Source organism: Osmerus mordax, chromosome 13, assembly GCF_038355195.1.
Source record: "Osmerus mordax isolate fOsmMor3 chromosome 13, fOsmMor3.pri, whole genome shotgun sequence".
Taxonomy (NCBI): Eukaryota; Metazoa; Chordata; class Actinopteri; order Osmeriformes; family Osmeridae; genus Osmerus; species Osmerus mordax.
This window is the reverse complement of record NC_090062.1, coordinates 1348842-1373050: the sequence shown is the minus strand read 5'-3', so window position 1 is coordinate 1373050 and position 24209 is coordinate 1348842. Positions and strand designations below refer to the sequence as shown.

At 44.9% G+C, this 24209-nt stretch overlaps 2 protein-coding genes across 4 annotated transcripts in view; one reads left to right on the top strand and one right to left on the bottom strand.

Annotated features, from left to right (window-relative positions):
- The window catches only part of piezo1 (piezo type mechanosensitive ion channel component 1 (Er blood group)), a 58391-nt gene extending 40506 nt beyond the window's left edge, over nucleotides 1-17885 (top strand). Inside the window, exons 20-50 of the mRNA XM_067249180.1 lie at nucleotides 213-338; nucleotides 537-737; nucleotides 4793-4997; nucleotides 5072-5176; nucleotides 5273-5429; nucleotides 5621-5864; nucleotides 5984-6080; nucleotides 6227-6392; nucleotides 6564-6653; nucleotides 6821-6972; nucleotides 7077-7177; nucleotides 7280-7406; nucleotides 7552-7635; nucleotides 7844-8016; nucleotides 8119-8234; nucleotides 8714-8881; nucleotides 9078-9336; nucleotides 9637-9825; nucleotides 9938-10256; nucleotides 10350-10461; nucleotides 10599-10746; nucleotides 11296-11510; nucleotides 13891-14049; nucleotides 14159-14306; nucleotides 14410-14598; nucleotides 14710-14802; nucleotides 15071-15243; nucleotides 15335-15457; nucleotides 15950-16029; nucleotides 16180-16375; nucleotides 16500-17885. Of these exons, the coding sequence (XP_067105281.1) occupies nucleotides 213-338; nucleotides 537-737; nucleotides 4793-4997; nucleotides 5072-5176; nucleotides 5273-5429; nucleotides 5621-5864; nucleotides 5984-6080; nucleotides 6227-6392; nucleotides 6564-6653; nucleotides 6821-6972; nucleotides 7077-7177; nucleotides 7280-7406; nucleotides 7552-7635; nucleotides 7844-8016; nucleotides 8119-8234; nucleotides 8714-8881; nucleotides 9078-9336; nucleotides 9637-9825; nucleotides 9938-10256; nucleotides 10350-10461; nucleotides 10599-10746; nucleotides 11296-11510; nucleotides 13891-14049; nucleotides 14159-14306; nucleotides 14410-14598; nucleotides 14710-14802; nucleotides 15071-15243; nucleotides 15335-15457; nucleotides 15950-16029; nucleotides 16180-16375; nucleotides 16500-16767 (4983 nt within the window). The 3' untranslated portion in view covers nucleotides 16768-17885. The remainder of the gene's footprint in view (nucleotides 1-212; nucleotides 339-536; nucleotides 738-4792; nucleotides 4998-5071; nucleotides 5177-5272; nucleotides 5430-5620; nucleotides 5865-5983; nucleotides 6081-6226; nucleotides 6393-6563; nucleotides 6654-6820; nucleotides 6973-7076; nucleotides 7178-7279; nucleotides 7407-7551; nucleotides 7636-7843; nucleotides 8017-8118; nucleotides 8235-8713; nucleotides 8882-9077; nucleotides 9337-9636; nucleotides 9826-9937; nucleotides 10257-10349; nucleotides 10462-10598; nucleotides 10747-11295; nucleotides 11511-13890; nucleotides 14050-14158; nucleotides 14307-14409; nucleotides 14599-14709; nucleotides 14803-15070; nucleotides 15244-15334; nucleotides 15458-15949; nucleotides 16030-16179; nucleotides 16376-16499) is intronic.
- Nucleotides 17886-17983: 98 nt separating this feature from the next.
- ctu2 (cytosolic thiouridylase subunit 2 homolog (S. pombe)) lies at nucleotides 17984-22668 on the bottom strand. 3 transcript variants are annotated; one of them, XM_067249182.1, is made up of 15 exons: nucleotides 22315-22668; nucleotides 22155-22229; nucleotides 21989-22067; nucleotides 21842-21901; nucleotides 21656-21716; nucleotides 21096-21205; nucleotides 20672-20952; nucleotides 20284-20419; nucleotides 19598-19729; nucleotides 19299-19390; nucleotides 19101-19201; nucleotides 18763-18952; nucleotides 18620-18683; nucleotides 18456-18514; nucleotides 17984-18195 (listed from the first exon to the last, which is right to left on the bottom strand). In XM_067249182.1, exons 1-15 carry the CDS (start codon nucleotides 22371-22373, stop codon nucleotides 18132-18134), a joined length of 1563 nt encoding a protein of 520 aa, XP_067105283.1. In that variant the 5' UTR covers nucleotides 22374-22668; the 3' UTR covers nucleotides 17984-18131. The 3 variants fall into 3 exon arrangements, with proteins under 3 accessions (XP_067105283.1, XP_067105284.1, XP_067105285.1); XM_067249183.1 differs by lacking the exon at nucleotides 18456-18514; XM_067249184.1 differs by lacking the exons at nucleotides 21989-22067; nucleotides 22155-22229.
- Nucleotides 22669-24209: the final 1541 nt, after the last annotated feature.

The window sequence follows — 24209 nt, the reverse complement described above, 5'->3', positions numbered from 1 at the left end:
GCAGCACTTTCCCTTAGTGTCCACTCCCTAACTCTCTGTAATCTTGGTTCTATCCAGCTGGCTTTATTAGCATAAAAACGCAGGTTGTGATCAGCCACTGATCAAAATAACGATGGGGATATTTTGAAGTTTTGCTGTTGTTTGCTTATTCCTCCACACAATATCTTCTTTCTCCTGCCCTCATCATCCCTCCGTCCCCCTCTCTCTCCCAGCCCCAGGCCAATGAGACCAACCTGAATGAGGAGGAGATGGTGAACTCAACTTTGTATAGGGAGCCAGTGGACCCAGCTAATTGGTTTGGCTTCAGGAAGGATGCAACAGTGCTGGGGTACAGTAAGGTGAGTTTTACCTTCAGCTCTGGTATGATTGTACTTCAACCTGTAGATCCTGTCTATGGAGCACTTACAGGTCCGGTTCAGATTTGACTGTTGCAATTTCTTGTATTACAGGCAGGTACAATTCAGAAAATACATATTTAGGAATCTGTCACCGTCTAAAATTCTTCTTCTTCTTCCCCCCTCCCGTCATATACTCAGAATCACTTGTTAGTGCTGATGTTGTTGGTGTTTGAAGCCATGGTCTACCGTCACCAGGCCCACCACTACCGCCAGCTACAGCGCTCGCCGCCAAAGATCCTGACCATCTTCCCCCAGGCCACCAGAGACACCCTGGACCATGGCCTGCTGCCCTGCCTCAAGTACCTGCTCAACTACAGCTTTTACAAGTTTGGACTTGAGGTATGTTAAGATCCCTCTTAATCAAGGCTGAGGCTGCAGAGTTAAGTTATTGAATGAAGGAAGTTTCCTTCATTTGGTTGAATTTATTGGTTTACAAGCTGGATTTAACCCTTGTCTGCATGGTCTGAAGATGATCTCTTACAATTTTCATGAAAATCGGAGCAACGGCCTAGGAGGAGTTTGAAAAAGTTGGCATTTATTAAAATACAAATGACGGAAAAACCTTCGGGACGAAAGTGACGCCATAGGGTTCAGTCGAATCGTCTGCGTCTAAGGAATCCGATGAAACCTCACTTAAGAAAAACGGTCTCATGGTTCAAAAGTTATGGGCGTAAACGCACCTCCAACTTTGACATATTGGTGGCGCTATAGTGCTTCATGGATCGACATGAAACTTGGTGATAAATAGTCAGGAGACCGTTCCAAATTAGTGTGCCAAATTTCAAAACTTTTCACCAATCGCTATGCATAATAATAATAATAAAACTAACAAAAATAATAGGTGCCACAGCAGCTTCACTGCTGCTTGGCCCCTAATAATAATAATAATACCAACAATTATAATAGGGTTCCTCCTGACGGAGGAATCCTAATAATAAGAATACTAACAAAAATAATAGGTTCCCTCCTACCGGAGGAACCCTAATAATAAGAATACTAACAAAAACAATAGGTTCCCTCCTACCGGAGGAACCCTAATAATAATAAAACTAACAAAAACAATAGGTTTCCTCCTGACGGAGGAACCCTAATAATAATAATAAAACTAACAAAAACAATAGGTTTCCTCCTGCCGGAGGAACCCTAATAATAATACCAACAATTACAATAGGGTTCCTCCTGACGGAGGAATCCTAAATAGCAATACTAAGTGGAATTAGAATTAAAGTTAAATATACAATAGAATAGAAAATAAAATATAAGTTGCGTTAATTTACAATGTAAAAATACAAAAAATACAAAAAATACAAATAATACAAATATTTACAAAAAATACAAATGGTACAAGATACAATTGTGTGATGCAGTGCAAAAAGCAATGTGTTTTTAGGACATTAAGTCATAAAGGTCAGTGTGAACCCTTGGCCTTGTTGAAGAGACCAACAGCGGAAGGGAAGAAACTGTTTTTGTAGCGTGTGGTATTGGTCCTGATGGACCGCAGCCTTCTGCCGGAGGGGAGTGACTGGAACAGGGAGTGTCCAGGGTGGGAGGAGTCGGCCACAATCTTCCTCGCTCGCCTCAGGGTCCTCGAGGTGTGCAGGTCCTCGAGGGTAGGCAGATTGCAGCCAATCACCTTCTCAGCAGTGTGGATGATACACTGCAGCCTGCTCTTGTCCTTGGCAGTGGCAGCAGCGTACCAGATGGTGATGGAGGAGGTGAGGAGTGACTCAATGATGGCTGTGTAGAAGTGCACCATCATTGTCTTTGGCAGGTTGAATTTCTTCAGCTGCCGTAGGAATTACATCCTCTGTTGTGCTTTCTTGGTGAGGGAGCTGATGTTCGGTTCCCACTTGAGTGGGGCTGTATTCTTCTTGAAGTCCACGCCCATCTCCACTGTCTTGAGAGGATTGAGCTCTAGGTTGTTCTGGCTGGTCAGCAGGTTGTCAGCTTCCCACCTATAATCAGACTTGTCTCCACCATAGATGAGCCCAATGAGGGTGGTGTCGTCCGCAACTTCAGGAGTTTGACGGACGGATGACTGGAGGTGCAGCTGTTGGTGTACAGGGCGAAGAGCAGAGGAGAAAGGACGCAGCCCTGAGGTGATCCGGTGTTGATGGACCGGGAGTCAGAGACTTGTGTTCCCAGCTTAACATTTACATTTATTCATTTAGCAGACGCTTTTATCCAAAGCGACTTCCAAGAGAGAGCTTTACAAAGTGCATAGGTCACTGATCATAACAACAAGATAGCCACAAAACATTGCGAGTAGCCAAAACATGAAGCACACATTGTGAACAACCAAAGTAAGTGCCAAAGGGTATGTAGTTAAACAAGTTACAATTAAACAACATGAACCGCTATACGTGCAAGTGTACCTGTGTAAAAAACAAGCAATAATAATAAAAACAATATATCACAGCGAGTACAAAAAAATTAAATCAGTTACCACTAACCACAAGAGCAACAAGTCTCTGAGCAAGAGTCATTGTGATCCTTGAGGAAACTAACATCGGGTCAAGCGAACCATTCCTAAGTACCGTTGTACTCCCGGAACAAGTGCGTCTTGAGCCTTTTCTTGAAGGTGGAGAGACAGTCAGTGTCTCTGATGGAGGTGGGGAGTTGATTCCACCACTGGGGGGCCAGACAGGAGAAGAGCTTGTGTTGGGACCGGGCGGTCTTGAGCGGTGGGACCACCAGGCGGTTGTCTGAAGAAGACCGTAGGTGACGGGTGGGGGTGTAAGGCTGCAGGAGAGACTTGATGTAGACGGGTGCAGTCCCGTTCACTGCTCGGAAGGTCAATACCAGGGTCTTGAATCTGATACGGGCCATGATAGGTAGCCAGTGGAGAGAGATGAGGAGCGGGGTAACATGGGAGCGTCTGGGTAGATTGTAGACCAGGCGGGCCGCTGCGTTCTGAATCCTCTGAAGAGGGCGGGTTGCACATGCTGGGAGACCAGCGAGCAGCGAGTTGCAATAGTCCAACTTGGAGAGGACAAGTGCTTGGACTAGCAGCTGGGTGGAGTGCTCAGACAGGTATCTCCTGATCTTCCGGATGTTGTAGAGGGTGAATCTACACGACCGGGAGACCGCAGCAATGTGGGCCGTGAGGGAGAGCTCGTCGTCCATGGTAACCCCAAGGTTCCTGGCAGAGGATGAAGGGGTCACCGTCGCAGATACCAGGGTGATTGAGAGATCGTGGGAGATGGAGGGTTTAGCCGGGATGATGAGAAGTTCTGTTTTGGCGAGGTTCAGCTGGAGGTGGTGCTCGGTCATCCAGGCGGAGATGTCTGTGACGCACTGCTTCCTGTCAGACAGGAAGTCTGTGATCCACCTGCAGGTGGAATCAGGCACGTTCAGCTGGGAGAGCTTGTCCTGAAGCAGGGCGGGGATGATGGTATTGAAGGCAGAGCTGAAGTCCACAAACAGGATCCTGGCGTAGGATGCTGGGGAGTCCAGGTGCTGTAGGGTGAAGTGGAGGGCCATGTTAACTGCATCGTCCACAGACCTGTTGGCTCTGTAGGCAAACTGCAGGGGGTCCAGTACAGGGTCTGTTATGGATTTAAGGTGTGCCAGCACCAGGCGCTCGAAAGACTTCATTACCACAGAGGTCAGGGCGACGGGTCTGTAGTCATTAAGTCCTGTTGGCCTTGGCTTTTTGGGCACAGGGATGATGGTGGAGGATTTAAGACAGGCTGGCACATCTCAAGGGAGGTGTTAAAGATGTAGGTATACACCGGAGACAGCTGGTCAGCGCAGTTCTTGAGGGTGGCTGGAGAGACATAGTCTGGCCCAGCTGCTTTGCGGGGGTTCTGTCTCTTGAACAGTTTGTTCACTTCTCTCTCCTGAATGGAGAGAGTCGTCACTGTAGAGGGGGGGAGGGGGGAGGCCTCATGGGTGGGAAGGGGTAGTTCAGGACTGTCCAATTGTCTTTCAAATCTGCAGTAGAACTCATTCAGGTCGTTGGCCAGGCGGGAGTTGTTAGTGGAGTGGGGGGCTCTGGGCTTGAAGTTGGTAATCTGCCTGAGCCCTCTCCAGACAGAAGCAAAGTCGTTTGCAGAGAATTGGTGTTCTAGTCTCTCCGAGTACAATCGTTTAGCCTCTCTCACCACCTTGCTAAACCTGTTCTTCGACTCCTTGAATCTGTCCTTGTCCCCACTCCTAAACGCGGCCTCTTTCTCTGACCTCAACCTTCTGAGTTTAGCTGTAAACCAGGGTTTGTCGTTGTTGTAGCCCACCCGGGTGCGTGTTGGTATAGAGCAGACCTCACAGAAGCTGATATATGATGTCACAGCCTCCGTGAGCTCATCCAGACTATTGGTAGCAGTCATGAACAGCACAAGGGTTAAGTCATTCACTCGTTCTTTTCTTATTTCATATCTATATTTCATTGTCAGATCTGCTTCCTGATGACGGTGAATGTGATTGGACAGCGAATGAACTTCCTTGTGATTATCCACGGTTGCTGGCTGGTTGCGATCATGGTGCGACGGCGGCGGGCAGCAATAGCTCAGATCTGGCCCAAGTACTGCCTCTTCCTGTCCATCTTCATGATCTACCAGTATGTTCTGTGCGTGGGCATCCCGCCTGCACTCTGCATAGGTATGTGACGTCAAATCAAGTGCACCTGAAGTATTTGAAAGTAGATGTGTGTTGATGTGACTATCTTCATGCAGACTACCCATGGCGTTGGAACAGCCAAGTCATGGTCAACTCAGCCCTCATCAAGTGGATTTTCCTCCCGGACTTCTACACCATCCCCAACTCCAAAAACCTCATAGGTCAGTCAGCTTCTCTTGGTAACACAGTTTAAGTGTTTATAATATCCCTTCTACGATGTAAGTCCTGTGTATTGTTGTGTGTGTTGTCCCATGTAGCGGACTTTGCCCTGTTGATGTGTGCATCGCAGCAGTGGAAGGTTTTTGAGAATGAGAAGAAGGAGGAATGGATGGTCCTGGCTGGTGAGAACACAGACAACCCCAATCCCATGGATGGACGGCCTTTCAACCCTGCACCTAACTTCATCAACTGCAGGTACGGACAGACAGCAGGAAATTCAGACAAATTAATTTTTACCTCTCTCTAAAACACATTAACTTTTTAATTTAGGGGTCTTATAAGAATATGTATTAAAAGAATATGTAAGCATCCATCATTTAATTTAAATAACCACCACACTGTGTTACACCCCCCCCCCCCTTCTCCCCCTACTCCCCCATCCCAAGGTGCTACCTGGACATGGCCAAGGTCCTGGTGTTCCGCCATCTCTTCTGGTTTGTGCTGTCTGTGGTGTTTGTTACAGGGGCCACCAGGATCAGTGTGTTTGGCCTGGGCTACCTGATGGCTTGCTTCTTCTTCCTGCTCTTTGGCACCAAGCTTCTCATCAAACCATCCCGCACACGCCTGGTCCTCTGGGACTGCCTCATCATCTACAACGTGGCTGTCATCGTCTCCAAGAACATGCTGTCTGTGAGTGATACTCACAAGGACACGCCAGCTCCTACCACCTAGCATTCTGCATTGGAAGAGTTGGCAGTAAAGACTTGAGTACAGTTTTCTCATTGTCGTTCTGTTCTGTTTGTTGTCAGATCCTGGCATGTGTTTTTGTGGTGGAAATGCAAAAGGGCTTCTGCTGGGTGATCCAGCTCTTTAGCCTGGTCTGCACTGTCAAGGGATACTACGATCGTGAGTACTAGATATTCCTTCGAATTCCCTAAAGGAAAATGTGTCTTTTCAGCTAAAATAACCTAAATATATATAGAAAAGTAGAAGGGATGCATTTATTAATTGTGTGTGTGTGTGTGTGTTTGTCACATTTGTGTTTCCAACAGCTAAGTCGGTCAGCGACAAGACATGTACTCTGCCGGTGGAAGAGGCGGGCATCATTTGGGACAGCATCTGTTTCCTGTTCCTGCTTCTCCAGAGAAGGGTCTTCCTCAGTTTTTACTTCCTCCATGTGACTGCCGACTTGAAGGCCTCAGCCCAGCAAGCCTCCCGGTGAGCTACAGTGCCTCCTGAAGGACACTTACAGAACATTCCATACTAGAAGACAGAGCTCTCCCGGAGCCCCTTACTGTACTGGACAGTAACAGAACTGCCCCCACCGACCCCTTGAAATGAGCTCAGTAACACTGTTTTCCTAATCACTGTCGAATGTACTATTTCTAGGGGGTTTGAATTGTTTAGAGCCAGCATGATCAAGAACATGAAGTTCCACCAACAGATTGAGAAAAAGTCCCTTTCACAGCTGAAGAGATCGTAAGTATATGACCCAGCCTTTCAAAGTTGTAGCTTCTGACATGTTATGTATGACTTATGAGTCGGACCGGAAATCTAATGTGATTAACTGACTGATCTACTGACAATTGAAGCAAGTGCTTGTTTACTGGCCAAGCCTAAACCAGAATGTGATCATATCTTCTTAGAATGGAACGGATTCGCTCCAAACAGCAAAAGTACAAAGATGGCCGCCGAGTGTCAGCCATCCAGGAGGAACAGTCAGGCGAGCCCCAGAAGGAGAAGAAGAGATCGAAACAGACAAAGAAATGGCACCGGCCCTGGCTGGACCACGCTACAGGTTTGAGAGTTCTGGCATACCTCGTGAACGTGTTTCTCCCTCGCTCTCTTTTTCCTTTTACACTTCCTAAACATGCTGATGATGTGTAACCATTCCGTTTGCAGTGTTGCATTCTGGGGAGTACTACCTGTTTGAGTCGGACAGCGAGGAGGAAGAGGAGCTCCAGTCAGAGGACCAGAAGCCTCAGAAACAGACGGCCTGTCAGGTTGGGACTCCATGTTTTCTCGTCATATGAATGTGTGTTACTTGGCCTAGCGCCACAAAGATGCCTGTCATCTAATCTCCAATCTTTCTGTCACACACACAGCTGGCCTACCAAGCGTGGGTGACCAGTGTGAAGTCGGCACTGAAGGACCGACAGCAGAGACAGAGGGAGCTGAAGAGGAGAGAGAGAGAGGGGAGACTGGCCGTGCGGCAGGCTGGATCACCTTTAGGTCAGTGACACGCTCAGCGACAAGCAAAAGTGTACTCGCACACGTATGGTTACAAACACACACACAAGCACAGAGATACACTCACAGGTATCACACTGTTACTCACACCCACAGAGTGTCATTTGTAGTTGTATGTCTGTTGCAGGCGGAGGGGACAATGAGGTGTTTGAGGAAGGTGTTTTACATGAAGACCTAGAAGTCAACGAGGAGCAGGAACCTGAGGAATCCGGTAGGTATCACTGCAAACCCTGTCCTACCTTCACCATCAGACTCCATTTGTATTCTTGGCATAAATGTTCTGACAGTGCAGAACGTTGAACCTCAATGTCTACAGCTGTAATAGAGGTCTGGATGAGGTACTGTATAATGCCTGATTGTCACTCTCAGTTGTTGAGCTTGGAAGGTGTGATGGTGTAATGCTGTTCTACTGTGAGCAGGAAGGGGGGACATGGTACAGCGACTGCTGGATGTTCTGAGGTTTCTGCTGGCGGTGGTTCTGGCCATGGTGGATGGGATGACCCAGTGGCTCAACCTGCTGACCAAGCAGTACGTAGATACCTCCACCGTGCTTTGCAACGAACGATACCTGCTCATCCACAAGATCAGCCAGGTAAGGGCAGTAAGGGAACACACACCACCAGTCCTGGCACACACACACATACACACTGGGGCCAGACATAATGTGTGACTGTAGCCCACCCTCATGTTCCAGTGTCCTGTGAGAGAGCCTGTGGATGATCAGCTGTCCCAAGGCAGCGAGAGCCCCACCCTGGATACCTGTCTGGACGACGGAGACACTGACAACATTATCTACACCAGCACAACCTGGTCAGTCAGTCAGGGTGGGGTGATGATTGTGATGATGACTATGATGTGGAGGGAGGATATTGGTGTTATTACGTGTTTTTTTTATTGACCAAATTAGCATGTAATTTTTTTTTTGAAAGGGTAACTAAATACAAAAAAGTTTTTAGTTTAACCGCTATGGTTAATACCCACATGACTTCCAACAAATACTTATTTATTTGTATTATTTGGTCCATGTTTTTCTTGCCACTAGTGGCTGAAAACCTTTGAAGAAATGTAAGAGGTGTTTGTGCATTTTTGAGGTACCGTGTTATAACACAGGGAAGGGTTATGTACGATTTTTCATGTATCACTTTCAGGATTTTTGGGACACCAATGAATATTGAGGGACGGGCTAAGGCTAAGGCTAACTCTTTAAGGCAGAATGATAATGAAACTATAATCTAAACACATTTATCATGCTCTCACACCTGCTTGTGTTTGTTATGCCTGCCTGTCAGTGGGTATGAGCTGGAGTTTCCTGGCGAGCCTGGCGAACTGGGCCGAACCACTCCTTACAGCGGCACCACGCTGGGTTCTGAACCCACCACCATGGAGCTAGACCAGGAACCTCAGAACCGCAGTCGCTACCGACACTCCAGAACTGCCTCAGAGCTACTCTCTGACAGGTACTGATACTGACTGTTTGGCTGGCAGACTGACTGGCTAGATTCCCTGGTTGGTATTTACTGGAATTTAGAATACACAGGTATTCGGTAGTAGCAGCATACCATAGATCTCAGACTTTTCTCTGGAGAACAAATGCTATAGATCTTCAAATGCTACAGTCAAACACAACAGATCTATCCTCCTCTCCTCCTCCAGGGCCTTCTTCATCGAAGAGCTGGAACAGAGCAGGGATTTCTACTCCTCTCAGAACCGCCTCCTCAAGCTGCTCTTTGCTCTCTACAACCTGCTGGCCGGAAACTCTGAGCTGGTCTGTTACTTCATCATTGTCCTTAACAATGTGGTGACGGCTTCAGTTATCTCCCTGGTGCTGCCCATCCTGGTGTTCCTCTGGGCCATGCTGGCTGTTCCCCGGCCCAGCAAGAAGTTCTGGATGACAGCCATTGTGTATACGGAGGTAGGCTGTGGTTTCATATGTGGTTGTTTACCATCTACTCTCTGGATACTAAGGAGAGGTGTGGACAAGGGCTGGGTCAGGGAGGCAGTAGGAGAGAGAGAAAGACCGACTGTGACAGAGATGCGAGTCATATGTAGCTCTGTTTTAACTGACTACAAGGAGGAAACTTACTGGGTTTGGCTTCACTCCACTTCTGTAAAACAGCATTTGCTGTGTCCGCTGCCCAGACATAACTAATTATGCATTAGCATGTTTGCTTTGATCTGATGTGTTCTGGTATGGTCCTCATCTGTAACCCAGGTGATGGTGGTGGTGAAGTACTTGTTCCAGTTCGGCTTCTTCCCCTGGAACAGTGTGTATGAGATGACCCTGAACGAGGACAAGCCCTTCTTCCCTCCCCGCATCCTGGGCCTGGAGAAGACGGACAACTACATCAGATATGACCTTCTGCAGCTGCTGGCTCTCTTTTTCCACAGGTCACTGCTGCAGGTAAGACTGACCACAACAGTGACAGTGTAGGCCACACCTCCCACACACAATTACACAATAAAGGTACATTTGTCGGACACAATTTGTGTGTGTGTGTGTTTCTGTTTCTCAGCGCTATGGCCTATGGGACCATGAGGGTCCCTTGGAGGACAAGAGCAATAATGAGGGAGAACAGGCGAAGAGCAGTAGGAAGGAGGGAGAGAGAGAGGAGGTTTGTCCCATCTCTGGACCTAGCCTCACTGACATTGAGGCAAAACAGCTTGACCAGACCCAGAGAAATGACTCAGACCCAGGACCCGAACCCGAGCCCGGCACCAGCTCTGTCCCCACCCAGGAGCCACCTGCCCCTCCCAGTCCCAGCCAGTCTGAGCAGGGCCCTCGGAAGAGGAGCAGTTTAATGCGCTTCCACAAGAAGAAACAACCAAGCAAAGGTCAGCAGACCATGGAAGGATGGATGGACGGAAGGATGTGTGGATGGGTGGATGTATTAATTAATACACTCTGGTGTTCTATTGTTATAACAGATTCCACAGACAGTAAGGATTCAAAGAAAAAACAGAAGTCTAAACGCAAAGAGGCAGCCAGTAAAAGACTGAAGGCCATAGGAGAAAAGATCAGACACTTCCTCATTACTGGGTATGTTCATTAGAGTAAATTGTTCTCTTGTACAGTATTACAGATGCTTCACTTGAAATGTCTAATGGAATACAATTTGGAATGTGATTTCGACTCATTTTAGCTGAGTATGATTTAGCAATGTCTCTCCCCTGCAGCGCTCGCAGTGTGTATAAGCCAGTTCAGGGATTCTTCTCTGACATCCTGCATGCAGAGTACCAAGCTGCTACTGACGTCTACGCTCTCATGTTCCTCACCGATGTCATCGACTTCATCATCATCGTCTTCGGCTTCTGGGCCTTTGGGGTGAGAGACATTTTATACAGCTCTGGGACCTCAGGTGGACAGCCACACCCTGTGCACTAACATCTCTGGTATTCTCTCCTAGGGCTGCCACAAAACTTCAGCCATCTTGTATTTTGTATATCTTCTATTAACCGTCCATCTGTGTCTCTGTCTTCATCCCTGTATTGGAAAACCCCAATGCTTTACTGTGTGCAGTGGAAAATACAGTGCTTGTTGTTGTTGAAACAGAGTGTACTGTGTGTGCCTTATTGTTGAGCAGTCCTTAATCTAGCATGCACCTGGAGGGAGACACCCATAGCTCTGTGTGTCCATGGTACCTGACTGGAGGGGGACCCTCATGACCTTGTATATGGACACAGCACTAATTTGTCTAGACACGGGCAGAGCATTGAAAAGACAACAAAGAGAAAGGCTCAATGCACATTGGTTTAGAAGCATCTTTGCTAATGATTGTATGTACCTAACTTGCAAGCTAATACAACTCAAGAAAGACAACTCTAAATTATCTGCCTTTTTCATAGACACATTTCCACCAAAATCCCTTTTCAGAAACACTCGGCAGCAGCAGACATCGCTTCCACCCTGTCTGAGGACCAGGTTCCTGAAGCCTTCCTGGTAATGCTGCTGATCCAGTTCAGCACCATGATCATTGATCGAGCTCTCTATCTGAGGAAGACCGTCTTGGGGAAGCTGATCTTCCAGATCTTCCTGGTGTTGGGCATCCACCTCTGGATGTTCTTCATCCTCCCTGCAGTCACTGAGAGGTAGGAAAGGGCGAAGGTCAACCATTGGACTGTGACTGGGTAGTACTGGGGAAAAATACTTTTACAATACAATACAAAAATACACAAACAATCAGATACATGATTAAATATAGATTTGTGTTGATGACCAATTCCAAATATAGAAGATTGGACCTTCCCATCTTTGTCCAGATAAACTGTGTAATCTTCCCATTTTTCACAGATGTTTGGGAAGTTTATCTTCATTCACAAATACATATCTCCTGTTTTGAATTCAGTTGGTGTTTTCTTTGTCCTTGAAGAACAGTGAGCTGATCTCAGCTCCATTTAAAAATTATGTTCTCTGTCATCCAGCTCTCTCCACTATAAACTTCCAGGTTATTGTTTTCTCTGTGAAGAAACAAGGTATTTTGTACGTAAGGTATTTTGTTTCAACTCCTCAACGATTTAAGCTTTTTAAATTCAGCTTTTTAAATGTCTTAACAGTGTCAGAGTATATAATGTGACAAATTCCTCTCCACAAAATGTCAGTATGCCAACAGAAAGTTGGACGTTGTTAAACTGACGTGTTTATGTCAGTCACTTAATCCATGTGAATGGCACATGTAAACAAAGTTTAGTAGTTTGCTCACAGAGCAGAGGCCCTGCGAAATCTACAACGGTCCAGGCAGTGGTGTTGAAATCTGTTGCCCAGTGTGATCTTTTCTCCTATGGCCTTCAGTCTTTTACTGGCTGCCTCTTTGCATTTAGACTTATGTTTTTCTTTGAATCCTTACTGTCTGTGGAATATGTTATAATAATAGAACACCAGAGTGTATTAATGAATACATCCACACATCCTTCTGTCCATCCTGGACAAAAAATCTAAGCCTAGATTAGACAGGTATTTACAATTTGTTTAGTTAACTGTCTTACTTTTATTATCCAGAACTTCTCTCTCACTGTGTTAAGTGCCTTGGAAACCGGAATGCATTACATCTTTGTGACTTTTTTTTAACCTATAATTCCAAAAGTTTTGTTTAGCAGAGAGCATGCAAGGATGTTTTGCTCAAAGCTCTAGAATGCCATTTGGATTCTGCTGCCTATTCCCAAAGGAAAAAGCATAGAGTTTAGATTTTTGACTTTAGCTAGTCTTTAGCATAGGAGGGGTGGGGGCAGGGTGTCTCCCAGCCAACACAGCAAGGGGAAATAAACACTTACAGGAGCATTATCAACTGAGCAAATACATTTTGCAGAACGAGACTGAATAAAAGTAACCCAGAGTCTAAACTTGACACACCAAACCAAGCGAATCACAAAGGGACGAGGAGTATCTGAACTTTCTTGATTTCATTACAGTTCCTCGATATCCATTTGTCTACTGTCCGACACCACTCCATTGAGGCCAAACTGTGTATGTGAATTTAACATTTGTCATGTAGCTGTCTGATTGCCCTGACGTCAGTAGTATGGATAGGGTTTAGCAAATTGTTCTTTCGGACTTTTGTAACTAAATCCTAATGGCTAAATCACTTCTGTAGTAACTTGATAGCATAATTGTTTTGTCTTAACGTTAAACCAGCTACTGCATTAGCTGCTGCCTCTGTTAAATAATAACTGAACTTGCTTGTCTTACTGTCCTGACATAGAAGAATTCTAGTGGCACTGTGTAGATTTGAATAGTCGAGATGGCGGTTTCAATATAATTTATTTAGCTTGTACAAATTAAGAATTAACAAAGTACTTTGTGATCAGTCATAACGAAGGAGGTGCTAGCCACAGATCGTTCGCAAGAGTGATAGCGAACATCCATAAATGCTACCTTATATAAACTTTAGATCAAATGGTTCTTCTGATGGTCAATCCATCAATATAGCGGTCTCTGTGAATGGTCAGCACTGCTCAGTGACAGTTTGACTCCATACCAAGTGTCCCACAGTTCTTTGATGTGGCATCTCTCCCCAAAGACAATTGAATCCACATTGTCTCCAGACCAACTGTCTGTTGTCATAAACTGCAAATGGCATCTCTACCAAATGGAGTTGAATCAACATTCATTGTATCAAGCTTCTTAACCAACTTTAAACTTCTCTTAAAACACATTCCTTATATATAAAACACATACATTATAACTGTATTCTAAATTTCCACCACAGTCCCCTAAAGGTTTTCCATACATTACAATCACAAGTGTTTTTCTATGACCAGTTCTGGCGACTTTACTGTGAGTCTATGTTGATGGAGTAGAGCGTCCTAATGAGCCTGTTTCAGCGCTCTTCTAACTTCGGTTCTCCATGCATTTACCAAATATGTATGATAAATTGCCCTTGACACATCATCCTGTAGCTGGTCCAGCTTTATAGAAAAGTGATCAGATTGTAACATATGTTCCAGGTATGAGTTTCTTCTCTCTCTCTTCCAGGATGTTTAGTCAAAACTCGGTGGCCCAGCTCTGGTACTTTGTCAAGTGTATTTACTTTGGCCTCTCAGCCTATCAGATCCGCTGTGGGTACCCCACCTGTATCTTAGGCAACTTCCTTACCAAGAAGTACAATCACCTCAACCTCTTCCTCTTCCAAGGGTGAGTCTGTCCCCATGTCTATTCAGCTCTCTCCATGTAGTCTAACTGGTGGGTAACCATAGAAACAAGTGTATGACTGATTTTTGAATGTTTTTTTGCATTTTCTAAGATTCCGGTTGGTTCCATTTTTGGTGGAGTTGCGTGCTGTGATGGACTGGGTCTGGACCGATACCACTCTGTCCCTCTCCAACTGGATGTGTGTGGAGGACATCTATGCTAACATCTTCATCATTAAGTGCAGCCGAGAGACAGAGAAGGTGACATACACTTGTTATCAGTGCTGTAGGAACCAGTTATGCTACTTGATGATACATGATAATACCTCAGTGGTTTGAATAGCTGCTCCCCCTGTCCCCTCAGAAATACCCTCAGCCTAAAGGCCAGAAGAAGAAGAAGATTGTCAAGTATGGGATGGGCGGGCTCATCATTTTCTTCCTCATTTGCATCATCTGGTTTCCGCTCCTCTTCATCTCATTAGTCAGATCAGTTGTGGGCGTGGTTAACCATCCTGTGGACGTTACAGTCACTGTCAAACTGGGAGGGTATGAGGTAAGATCATACCCTCCCCCTTGGATGGCATTCTCACAAGATCCAATCTTAATTAATAACAACTGCCCCAATGACAAATTCTGGTTCTGAATGTCTCTTGTCCCTGTGTAGCCTTTGTTCACCATGAGTGTCCAACAGCAGTCCATCCAGCCCTTCACAGAGAAGAATTACGACACCCTCACCACTGTTTTTGGAGACAACGCTGTATGTAAACCTTTTAACCCAAACCTTCCTTTAGAATTTGCTTCTAGTGTTGTGTGCTGGAATCAACCTGTCAATAGCTGTTATTCTGGTTGTCCTAGCTAACACAGTATTTAGTTGTCGCCTTGATAGTCTCTCTGCTAGCTCCACAGGTTACTTTAGCTTTGTGACTAGCTCCTTGGTTTTCTTGGTTGCTGTCCAACCAACCAGTTACTGGATGTACATGGTTATGTTGTTGATAATTATCCTACTGTTTATGTGGGCCCTGCAGGTGGCTATGCAGTTCATCACCCTATACAGCTATGAGGACATAGTAACAGCCAAGATAGAGGGCAGTTCAGGTTCTGTGTGGAGGATCAGCCCGCCCAGCAGACAGGAGGTCATCAAGGAGCTGCTGGCCAGCCCTGTAGACATGACCTTGAGGCTGGCCTGGACCTTCCAAAGGTGTGTGTGTGTGTGTGTGTGTGGAGGCAGGGTTGAGCAAACTTGTACTTTTAAGATTTTATCCTTAAACATCTGTGTTTGTGTGTCTTAGGGACTTGGGCAAAGGTGGCACAGTGGAGCACACTTTTGATAAACACTCCATTGACTTTACGCCTGGCAACCCAGTCAGAGCAGACCTGGCCTCTCTGCTTGTAGGGAACCGCACAGACCCAGTGTAGGTTTGACCTTTAATATTTGGCATGTGTCTGTATATACCTGTGGCGTGTGGTCTGTTAAGACAAGACAGAATAATAAAAAGCGATACAAGAATTAAGGAAAGAAATTCAATATCAAATTTTCAAGACTGTACATTTATAAAAAGGATGCAGAGAATAATTTTCAAAAGAGTGACAGAAGCATAGAAAGAGTGAAGAGAAAGATGTAAGAATGGATGAGATATTTTCATAAGAATAGTTATAGAATGATTGCAAGAATTATTTTCATAAAGGAGTGACAAGCGATGTATGGATGGAAAGAATATAATTTGAAAAAGTGAAGAGATGAAGAGAAAAACTAAAAAGAATGGTTTTGTTCTGGAATTTAAAAAAACTAAAACCCCCACATGGAGATTAGAAATCTGCATTCTCATTTCATCCAGGCTCCACTAGCTATAGGTGGGTTTTTGGGGGCGTATAATCCTGATATACTGTATTTTGTATTATCCTAGACGTGTGCCTCACATGTTCCCCAACTACATCCGAGCCCCCAACGGAGCTGAAGCCAAGCCTGTTAGCCAGCTGTATGAGGGTAAGGATGATGGGGAGAGGGTGGAGGAGAAGGACATGCATCTATGACTGATGTGATTAGAGTTCTGTGTGGGAAATGTAATCGTCAGAAATATATATATTTTTTATGGATATAAATCACACATTTGTGTTTGTTTACAATTTCCACCAGCTGACGAGGAGAGCTTCCAGGACGTGACGCTGTCTCTGAAGAGCGACCGGTCCCTGAACGGCAGTGGGAATCAGGAGTGGTGGGACATCAGCATTGCTGACTGCCTCCCCACCTCAGACAACTGTGGTGTCCTGCCTATGATCATCTTCAATGACAAAGTCAGCCCACCTAGTCTGGGCTTCCTTGCAGGATATGGGTAAGGATTCTATTCTTAAGAATATCCAAGCTGTTAAATGGAACGTTTAGGGTAAAGAGGTTAGTTCTGATACTTTTCCATCTGAGAATGTGCTGTAGTTCACTCCTGAATCTCCTGCTTGCAGAATCATGGGTCTGTACGTATCAGTGGTGCTGGTGATTGGGAAGTTTGTGCGTGGGTTCTTCAGTGAAATCTCACACTCCATCATGTTTGAGGAGCTGCCCTGCGTGGACCGCATCCTGAAGCTCTGCACAGACATCTTCCTGGTCCGGGAGACTGGAGAGCTGGAGCTGGAGGAGGAGCTCTACTCCAAACTCATCTTCCTCTACCGCTCACCAGAGACCATGATCAAATGGACAAGAGATAACCAAAGAGACCGGGACCGACACTAGCCCTGTTTGGCTGCTAGGAAGCTGAGCCAGTGCACCTCTATCTGGGGCTCGGTCTTCCACAGCACTGGACCTCCCCGTAGAACTGACAGTTGGGCAAACCGACAGCTGTCTTTTCTGGCTCTGGTAACCCCATTGTGAGCTACCTCCTCTCTTGGTGGCCAAGTGCAAATGTAGGGGTCATAGTAATACAGTTTTGATACTGTTTAACTGTCTATGTTGGGCCTCCGTACAGTCTGTTATGGCTGACTTGTAGACAGTTGACTTTAAATGCAATAGCTATGTTGTCTGAACCATGCCTTCTAGAAAATTAAATTAGTTAGAAACATTACCTTCTGCTATTGAACTGGACTGTGTCCACCAGCATTGAGTCAAACACAATTCCCTCTGAAGAAATCCTACTGCTCACACTCCGTGAACCAAGATCCCAATGTGTTGGATATCAACAGGTCTGACTAAAGATGACAGATGCTTAAAATAGACTAAAAGCACCAAGCAGTGTCTAACACTATATTATAGTACATATTCAGCAAGAGCTTTACATTTTACTGAAAATTGTTTACAAATTGAATTGCAAATGAGGAGGGCTTAAGACTGACACGACTTGAAAACACTTGTGGAGTTAGTTGAATTTACATTTCTGTTATGTTAATTACAGGAACTGTTCGTCTAAGAGCTGGATTCATACTGAATGTCTTACAATTATGACAATCCCTACCACACCTATATACTGGAATACCTTCATGTAATATCTTCAAGTATAGGTTGAATATATGAAATGGAGTGACCATCATAGATTCAACCTAGATTCAAGTCAGGAAAACACTGCTAGAATGTATTGTACAATTGTGACACTATACTATTCTTAAAGACTGTCATTGTGCCTTAATTTTTTTGTCCAGCTGTATGTTGCCACCAAATGCACACATTTCTATGCACAAACGTAAGTGTCACAAAGACTACAGTAAAGTCAAATATATTGTTAGAGGTTCACTTGTGTCCTACATATGGGCTATGGTATGTTCCTGTGACCATGTAGACTTGTCACTGTCATGCACCATGTAAAAAAATTACCTACATTTGTTTCCAACACAATGTGATTCTACTACTAAACCAATGAAAAGATTGTTTATTTGTACAAATAAATGACTGTTCTTATTCCTGCAATACTGACTAGGATGCACTGGATCATACCAGATGATTATTGAACAGTCACTCATTTATTGAAAGCAGCTTTATTATTTTGAAGGCAGTTAAAATACTGATATCACCCAGCCATTTCAGCCCCATGGAGCAAAACCTTCAAATGAACACAAGACCTAAAAACAATAAAGGTAGCATGATAGTAAGTACGCAGGAGGTTAACATCAGGACAGATCTTCCTCATTTTTTTCCAGCAGAAACTCGCGGATTTCCTCCTTCATCTTAGACCTATACAGAGATCAAACACACAAACAGGTGGGGTTTAATGGGAAAACAAAGTTATGGGTAATGTTGCAAAATAAGCGACATTACATCGGGTCCCAGTCGAGTGACTTGGACAATAATTATGTAGTCCAACAGTGTAAGAACTTATGTTGTCAATTACTGGTTTTAGCAAGGGTTTATGTATAAATTGAACAATAATGTTACAATAGGCAAACCATAGTGATCTATATGAGCAGAGTCCATCTGTTGTAACAGGACCTTACCTTCTCTTCCTCCTCTCAGCCTCTGACAGGATGTATTGTGGCAGAGTGTCTACAGACATCTAGAGACCAAGAAACTGACCACTGTCAATTTTTTTCAAAACATAAATCTTTTGACAGCAACAGGCTGACAGACGACGGCATTGAGGTTCTCTGCTTCCACGTACCATGTCTTTGACGGTCAGCCTACAGCTGTAACACAACAGGCTCTTCACATCCACATCTGGCAACCTGAAAAAGCAACATCTGATTAGCAGAGTGCTGGGGTCAAAGAGATGTCAGAGTAGTCAGCTCTGTGAGACATACTGACCTGGAGGAGGAGCAGCAGACTTCCCCAGAGCCACAGCCCTCCCTCTGGGAGCCTGCCGAGGAGCAGCACTGGCCTGGTGATACAGGAGACGACCCTGAGACTGGGGCTGGAGGTGACGGGGTCAGACCTGGGTCCTTCCTCTGAGAAAGCTGCTCTGAGATCAGAGTGGCCTGGAAGGCTGAGGCCTCTTCTACAGAGAGGGAAGAGTCCATGCCAAGACAGTGAGCCATTTTTTACACTGTGTATTAGCCTGCCACTACAATATCCATTCAGAGAGTGTACTTATGGCATGGCCAAGTAAGCAGGTTCTCTAGGAGAATGTGGAAAATGTGACTCACCCACAGTAGTGTCCAAGGCACACATACATAACAGGCATTTGGCAGTGTGGTCCACACAGGAGGTCTGATGGGGGCAGGCTGTGTGGAGCTTCTCACCGGTCCTGTTAACATACAGGCACGTATCAGTATCAATTTAAGATCATTCTCATCATGATGATGATGGAAGTATAGCGACTAAGGTGCACTGCCAAAACTAACCGGTAGATGGTGCTGACGGTGGCAGGGAAGTCAGCCTGAAGTTTGGTAACAAAGCTCTCCGTTAGTCGCTGGATGCTGGCCTTGTCTGGTACCTGCACAAGTACAAATAATACTTTCCACATGTTAGACAGATTCATGATGAATATTTCACATTTTGTATCTACAATACGGACACACCCTCAACCTTATCCCACAGAAGGCCTGTGGAGATTACCAGTGTTTTATTACCCAGAAGAGGTAAAATCTGCCTTTGTCTCTCCCATTTCTGTATCAATTTCTGTCCCCCCCCTCCGTCTCACCTTGGTGTCAAGAGCAGGGATGAAAACAGTAGGGACACCAAACATGCGGTTGTAGAAGGCAATCTCTTTAGAAGAGTAGTCTCTCATGGGCCTGACAAGGACCACATCTCCATAGCGGGTGTCTGAGAATCCCTGAATATGTGCGTGCGCGCACACGCACGCACACACACACACACACACGCACACACACACACACACACACACAGAGAGAGAGAGAGAGAGAGAGAGAGAGAAACCGTATGATACAAGCACAATATATTTGCAGTATGTCTCTGTAAAGGCCAACTTGATTTGGAAACACAGAGCCAAGTGATGTTAAAGCTCTACGTGCTAGACCAGTGTTTCCCCTACCATTATATTAGGGGGGCGCCCCGCCCCCCCAACGTCACCCCCCCCCCCTCCCCCCCCCCCCCCGGAAGGTCAAGTTAATAACGAAAAAATTAATTTAAAATGTTTTATTGTATATATATATATAGCGCCCGATCACAAAATAAGTCATTTAAGGTTACCTTTCCTATAAAACAGCTTGCTCTTTTATTAAACAAACTAAATGGCCTTATGTTATGTATCTTATTTACACAACGTTGTGTCATTTCTGTCTCTACATGGTCGCCCCCCCCCCCAAGCTGTAAACCTAGGGGAAACACTGTAGACTAAGAGCTACGTGTATGTCTCCCTCTCCTCACAGTGTCCATGGCGAGGGCGGAACCTCGTCCCAGAGAGATGCTGCTGAGCAGCCTGACAGCCAGACGGGTGCAGCTGTCCCCCAGCATGACCTTAGAGAAGCCTTCTGACCTGGCTACATACAAGATCAGGTGATTCCTGGGCACAGACAAACAGCACGTTATTTACACTAAACAGCACTTCCAGCAGTCATGTGTATGTTATATGCACAAGCTTGATATATTTCCAAAGCAATACAACAAACATGCATTACATGTGGAGTATAGGCAAACAAAATTATTCTAAACGCAAGAGACCCTTGAAGAACGTTTACTACATTGTGCATGTGCAATGTGTTGGCATGAGCTACTCATACAACATCCTGCTAGCCGTTATATTTGATACTGTAACCTGAGGGTCTGCAGCATATCTTCTCTGGCTGTCAGAGTCTTAATGGACGCAAACAGCCTCTGCAGTGCCTGGCTCTGGGCGGAGTCAGGTGTGGCTAGGGCAGGGTCCCTGATCTTGCCGTCTTTTAAATTGAGATGTGATAGGTCAACCTGGGGATGGGCAGGGCCTGGGCTCTGGTGCTGGTTTTGGATGTACTGGTCCACTCCAGCTTTGTAGCTCCCCCCAGCCCTGTCTGTGGCCGGTGTCCCAACCTCTAGAACTGACATGGGCAAACTGAGAACCTAGAGCAATGGAACCCACAATTGTTTTAACATTCCTGCTCCTTCCTCGATGGATATATTGATAGTCATCATAGCTGCAAACATATAGCTGCTGAATGCTGTTATATGGACTTTTTGAATTTCAGTGTTGATTAAAAGCTCACCTGCTCTAATGGGACTATGTAGTAGGGGTAGCCAGTAGCTTTGAAGACAGCCTCCAGCGGGGATACAAAGCTTGCCCTCTCTTCCAGACTCTGGCCAGTAGCTCCTCCCTCTGGTAAAAGAAGCACCACACCAAAATTGCATAAAGATCACACACAGGCATGTCACTTACCAGGGGATCCTTTTAAAAACCCCAATTTCAACCTTTACCGCATTACAATTCATAGGATAGATGCAATTCTCTGTGACACTTTGACATGCCCAAATGTGTTAATAATGATAGCTAGGTGGTTAAAAATAGAAACAATGGAGAGCAATCATCTTCAATTGATTTATCAATACATTTTCAAAATGTATTGATAGACTTGTCAGAATCAAAGCCAGGACCAATTTAACCAACTCCCCCCCAAAAAGGTTTTAGTGTTTAGTTTCAGGAAATAAGGCAATGTTGGATACATTAATTAATGAACAAGCTGCACTACTACCCATTGGTGGGGTAAGTACTAAACTGTTAATCATACATTTAAATGCATTATTATGTTGACAGTGCACTATTGATTACCATCAATGTAGACAATCCCTGGAGAGAATCTCAACTTCTTAGATGCTTCTCGACTCAAGCCCTAACAGACAAATACGATTTAATAGACATAAAAACTATAGAATTTGAACACTGTAGCAATAAGAACCAAGATTGAGTTGTATATGTACATTAGGTCCACATGTTCCCAGAGATTTACTGACCTACCTCCTGAACTTGTGCCAACATGGAAAAAGATGATGGCCCTCCAGATATAGCAAGGAGCACCTACAACAGACGGTCACAACTCGGATTTGACATGCATTATGGTTACCACTACAGTTGTGGAAAGCACATCAGATAAAATCATTCTACCTTCTCCCCAGGAAATATTGTACGATTTTTCCCCAGCATGGCCCGAAATTTGTGTACAAAGTACTCCTTGAAACAGTCCCTGGTAACAAAGACAATTAACATTACGAAAAATATTCAATAAACCCCTTGGATGAGTCTAGAAGTGAAAATAAACTGGTTGAGGTACCTGCAAAAGGCATCTCCAGCTCTGATAAGCAACACTGCTGTGGAGTGTTTGCATTTCATACACTTTTTAGAGAGACTGAGAGAAAAAACACAGTGTGTTGGATACATGAAAAAAGGTTAATCATACAGAGCCTGCTAGCAAATGCTACTGGACGGCTTACCAAGGGGCTTCTCTATGTTCTAGTTGTCCATTGAATTCTTTATCGTCAACCTGGCACATGGTCAATTTGCTTACAGATTTGAATGCTACTTGGTAAAACTATCATTAGAACTTGGATAAAGTAATTGTTTTTACAGAAATTTTAAAAGAGCTAGTCTACGTGCGCCATAATTAGCTAGCTAGCAAGCATTGTTAGCCATCAATCAGTATTTTTAAATCTCTGCCCTTTTACAGATACCACCTGAAGCGTATAAGCACAATGTTTTGCAGCTATGTTCTGAGATACGCTTGAATACCAGCTATTTCCCTAGACTACAAATGTGCAATGCCAGTCTGCTGCAAAATGTTGACAGCTATGCGCATGTTGATGACGTAATTCGGTTCGCGCTCCTGTTCTCCTCTAAAACGACCAGCGTGAAGTTAAATTATTCCCTGACTTTATTTAGTTTTTGTAAAAAAATGAATATTTTTTATTTGTATTCACTGTATTTATAACTGTTGATGCTACTATGTATCTTGTGACAGAGAGTACATTGTGATCCTCTGTATGTAGGGTATTTGTGTTTTGCAATTGTTGTTTTTCTGCAATAAAGATTTTATTAAATTAAAAACGCTAGATAATAAAATCCAAATGTACTAAAAAATTGAACAACTGTATAACTTTAATTGACAACAAACACTTGTGTATGTAAAACTTACCAAGTAATGTGATAAGGTTTATCATAATATAGTGGCTCTGGTAAATATATTTGTTGCCATAATACATTTACATTTATTCATTATAGAAATAGAAAACATAATAGAAAATAACATCTCTTTTCTCTATGTAAATTTGTATTCCACTTAACGTATTAAATAAGTATTCAAAATCAATCCAAAATAATGTAACATATTTACGTTAACAAGATGTAAAATAGTTTCAGTATCCACTTTACAAAACACACACGATTCAGAAAGGTCAGTTTTATATATTTTTAGGAAGTGGTTTGTTGAATATTTATAATTTTAAAGTATACTTCATTAACTTAATTATTAACATAATACTTGTTATTATAAGTCCAAATCCATTTCCAATTAAAAAAATATTCATTGCGAGGAGTAGCCTACAGGGCAATGAACCAGTTTTCAGTAGGGTGAAAAGTGGTTCGGCCCAATATTGATGAGGCCAGACAGGTCTTCATTGACCTTTGGCCTTAAGTAACATTTTGGATATTTGAAACGGAATGTCCCCCTCCCTGAGTCACCACCTTACCGCAGTGGAGGGGTTTGCGTGTCCTAGTGATCCTGGAAGCTATGTTGTCGGGGGCTTTATGCCCCTGGTAGGGTCACCCAAGGCAAACAGGTTCCAGGCGAAGGACCAGACAAAGCGTGGCTCAAAAACCTACCATGAAGAAAACAAACAATGGTTCTCAGTTGCCCCTGCCCGGAAGCGGGTCACCGGGGCCCCCCCCCTGGAGCCAGGACCGGGGGTGGGGCTCGATGGCGAGTGCCTGGTGGCCGGGCCTTTTCCCATGGGGCCCGGTCGGGCACAGCCCGAAGAGACAACGTGGGACCCCTTTCCAGTGGGCTCATTATCCGCAGGAGGGGTCATGGGGGTCGGGTGCAGTGTGAGACGGGCGGCGGCCGAAGGCGGGGGCCTTGGCGGTCCGATCCTCGGCTGCAGAAGCTAGCTCTAGGGACGTGTAATGTCACCTCGCTGGCGGGAAAGGAGCCGGAGCTGGTGCGCGAGGTAGAGAAGTTCCGGCTAGATATAGTCGGCCTCGCCTCAACGCACAGCATTGGCTCCGGAACAGCCCCTCTCCTTGAGAGGGGCTGGACTTTCTTCCACTCTGGAGTTGCCCTCGGTGAGAGGCGTCGAGCTGGGGTGGGAATACTTGTTTCCCCTCGGTTTGGCGC

Coding starts and splice junctions, on each gene's coding strand:
- ctu2 (XM_067249182.1), bottom strand. CDS start 22,373: ATGTGCCAGGTTGACGATAAAGAATTCAATGGACAACTAGAACATAGA. Junction 18,953..19,100: donor TGCCTTGGACACTACTGTGG/GTGAGTCACATT, acceptor CCCTCTCTGTAG/AAGAGGCCTCAGCCTTCCAG. Junction 18,196..18,455: donor GCTGAGAGGAGGAAGAGAAG/GTAAGGTCCTGT, acceptor ATCTCTGTATAG/GTCTAAGATGAAGGAGGAAA.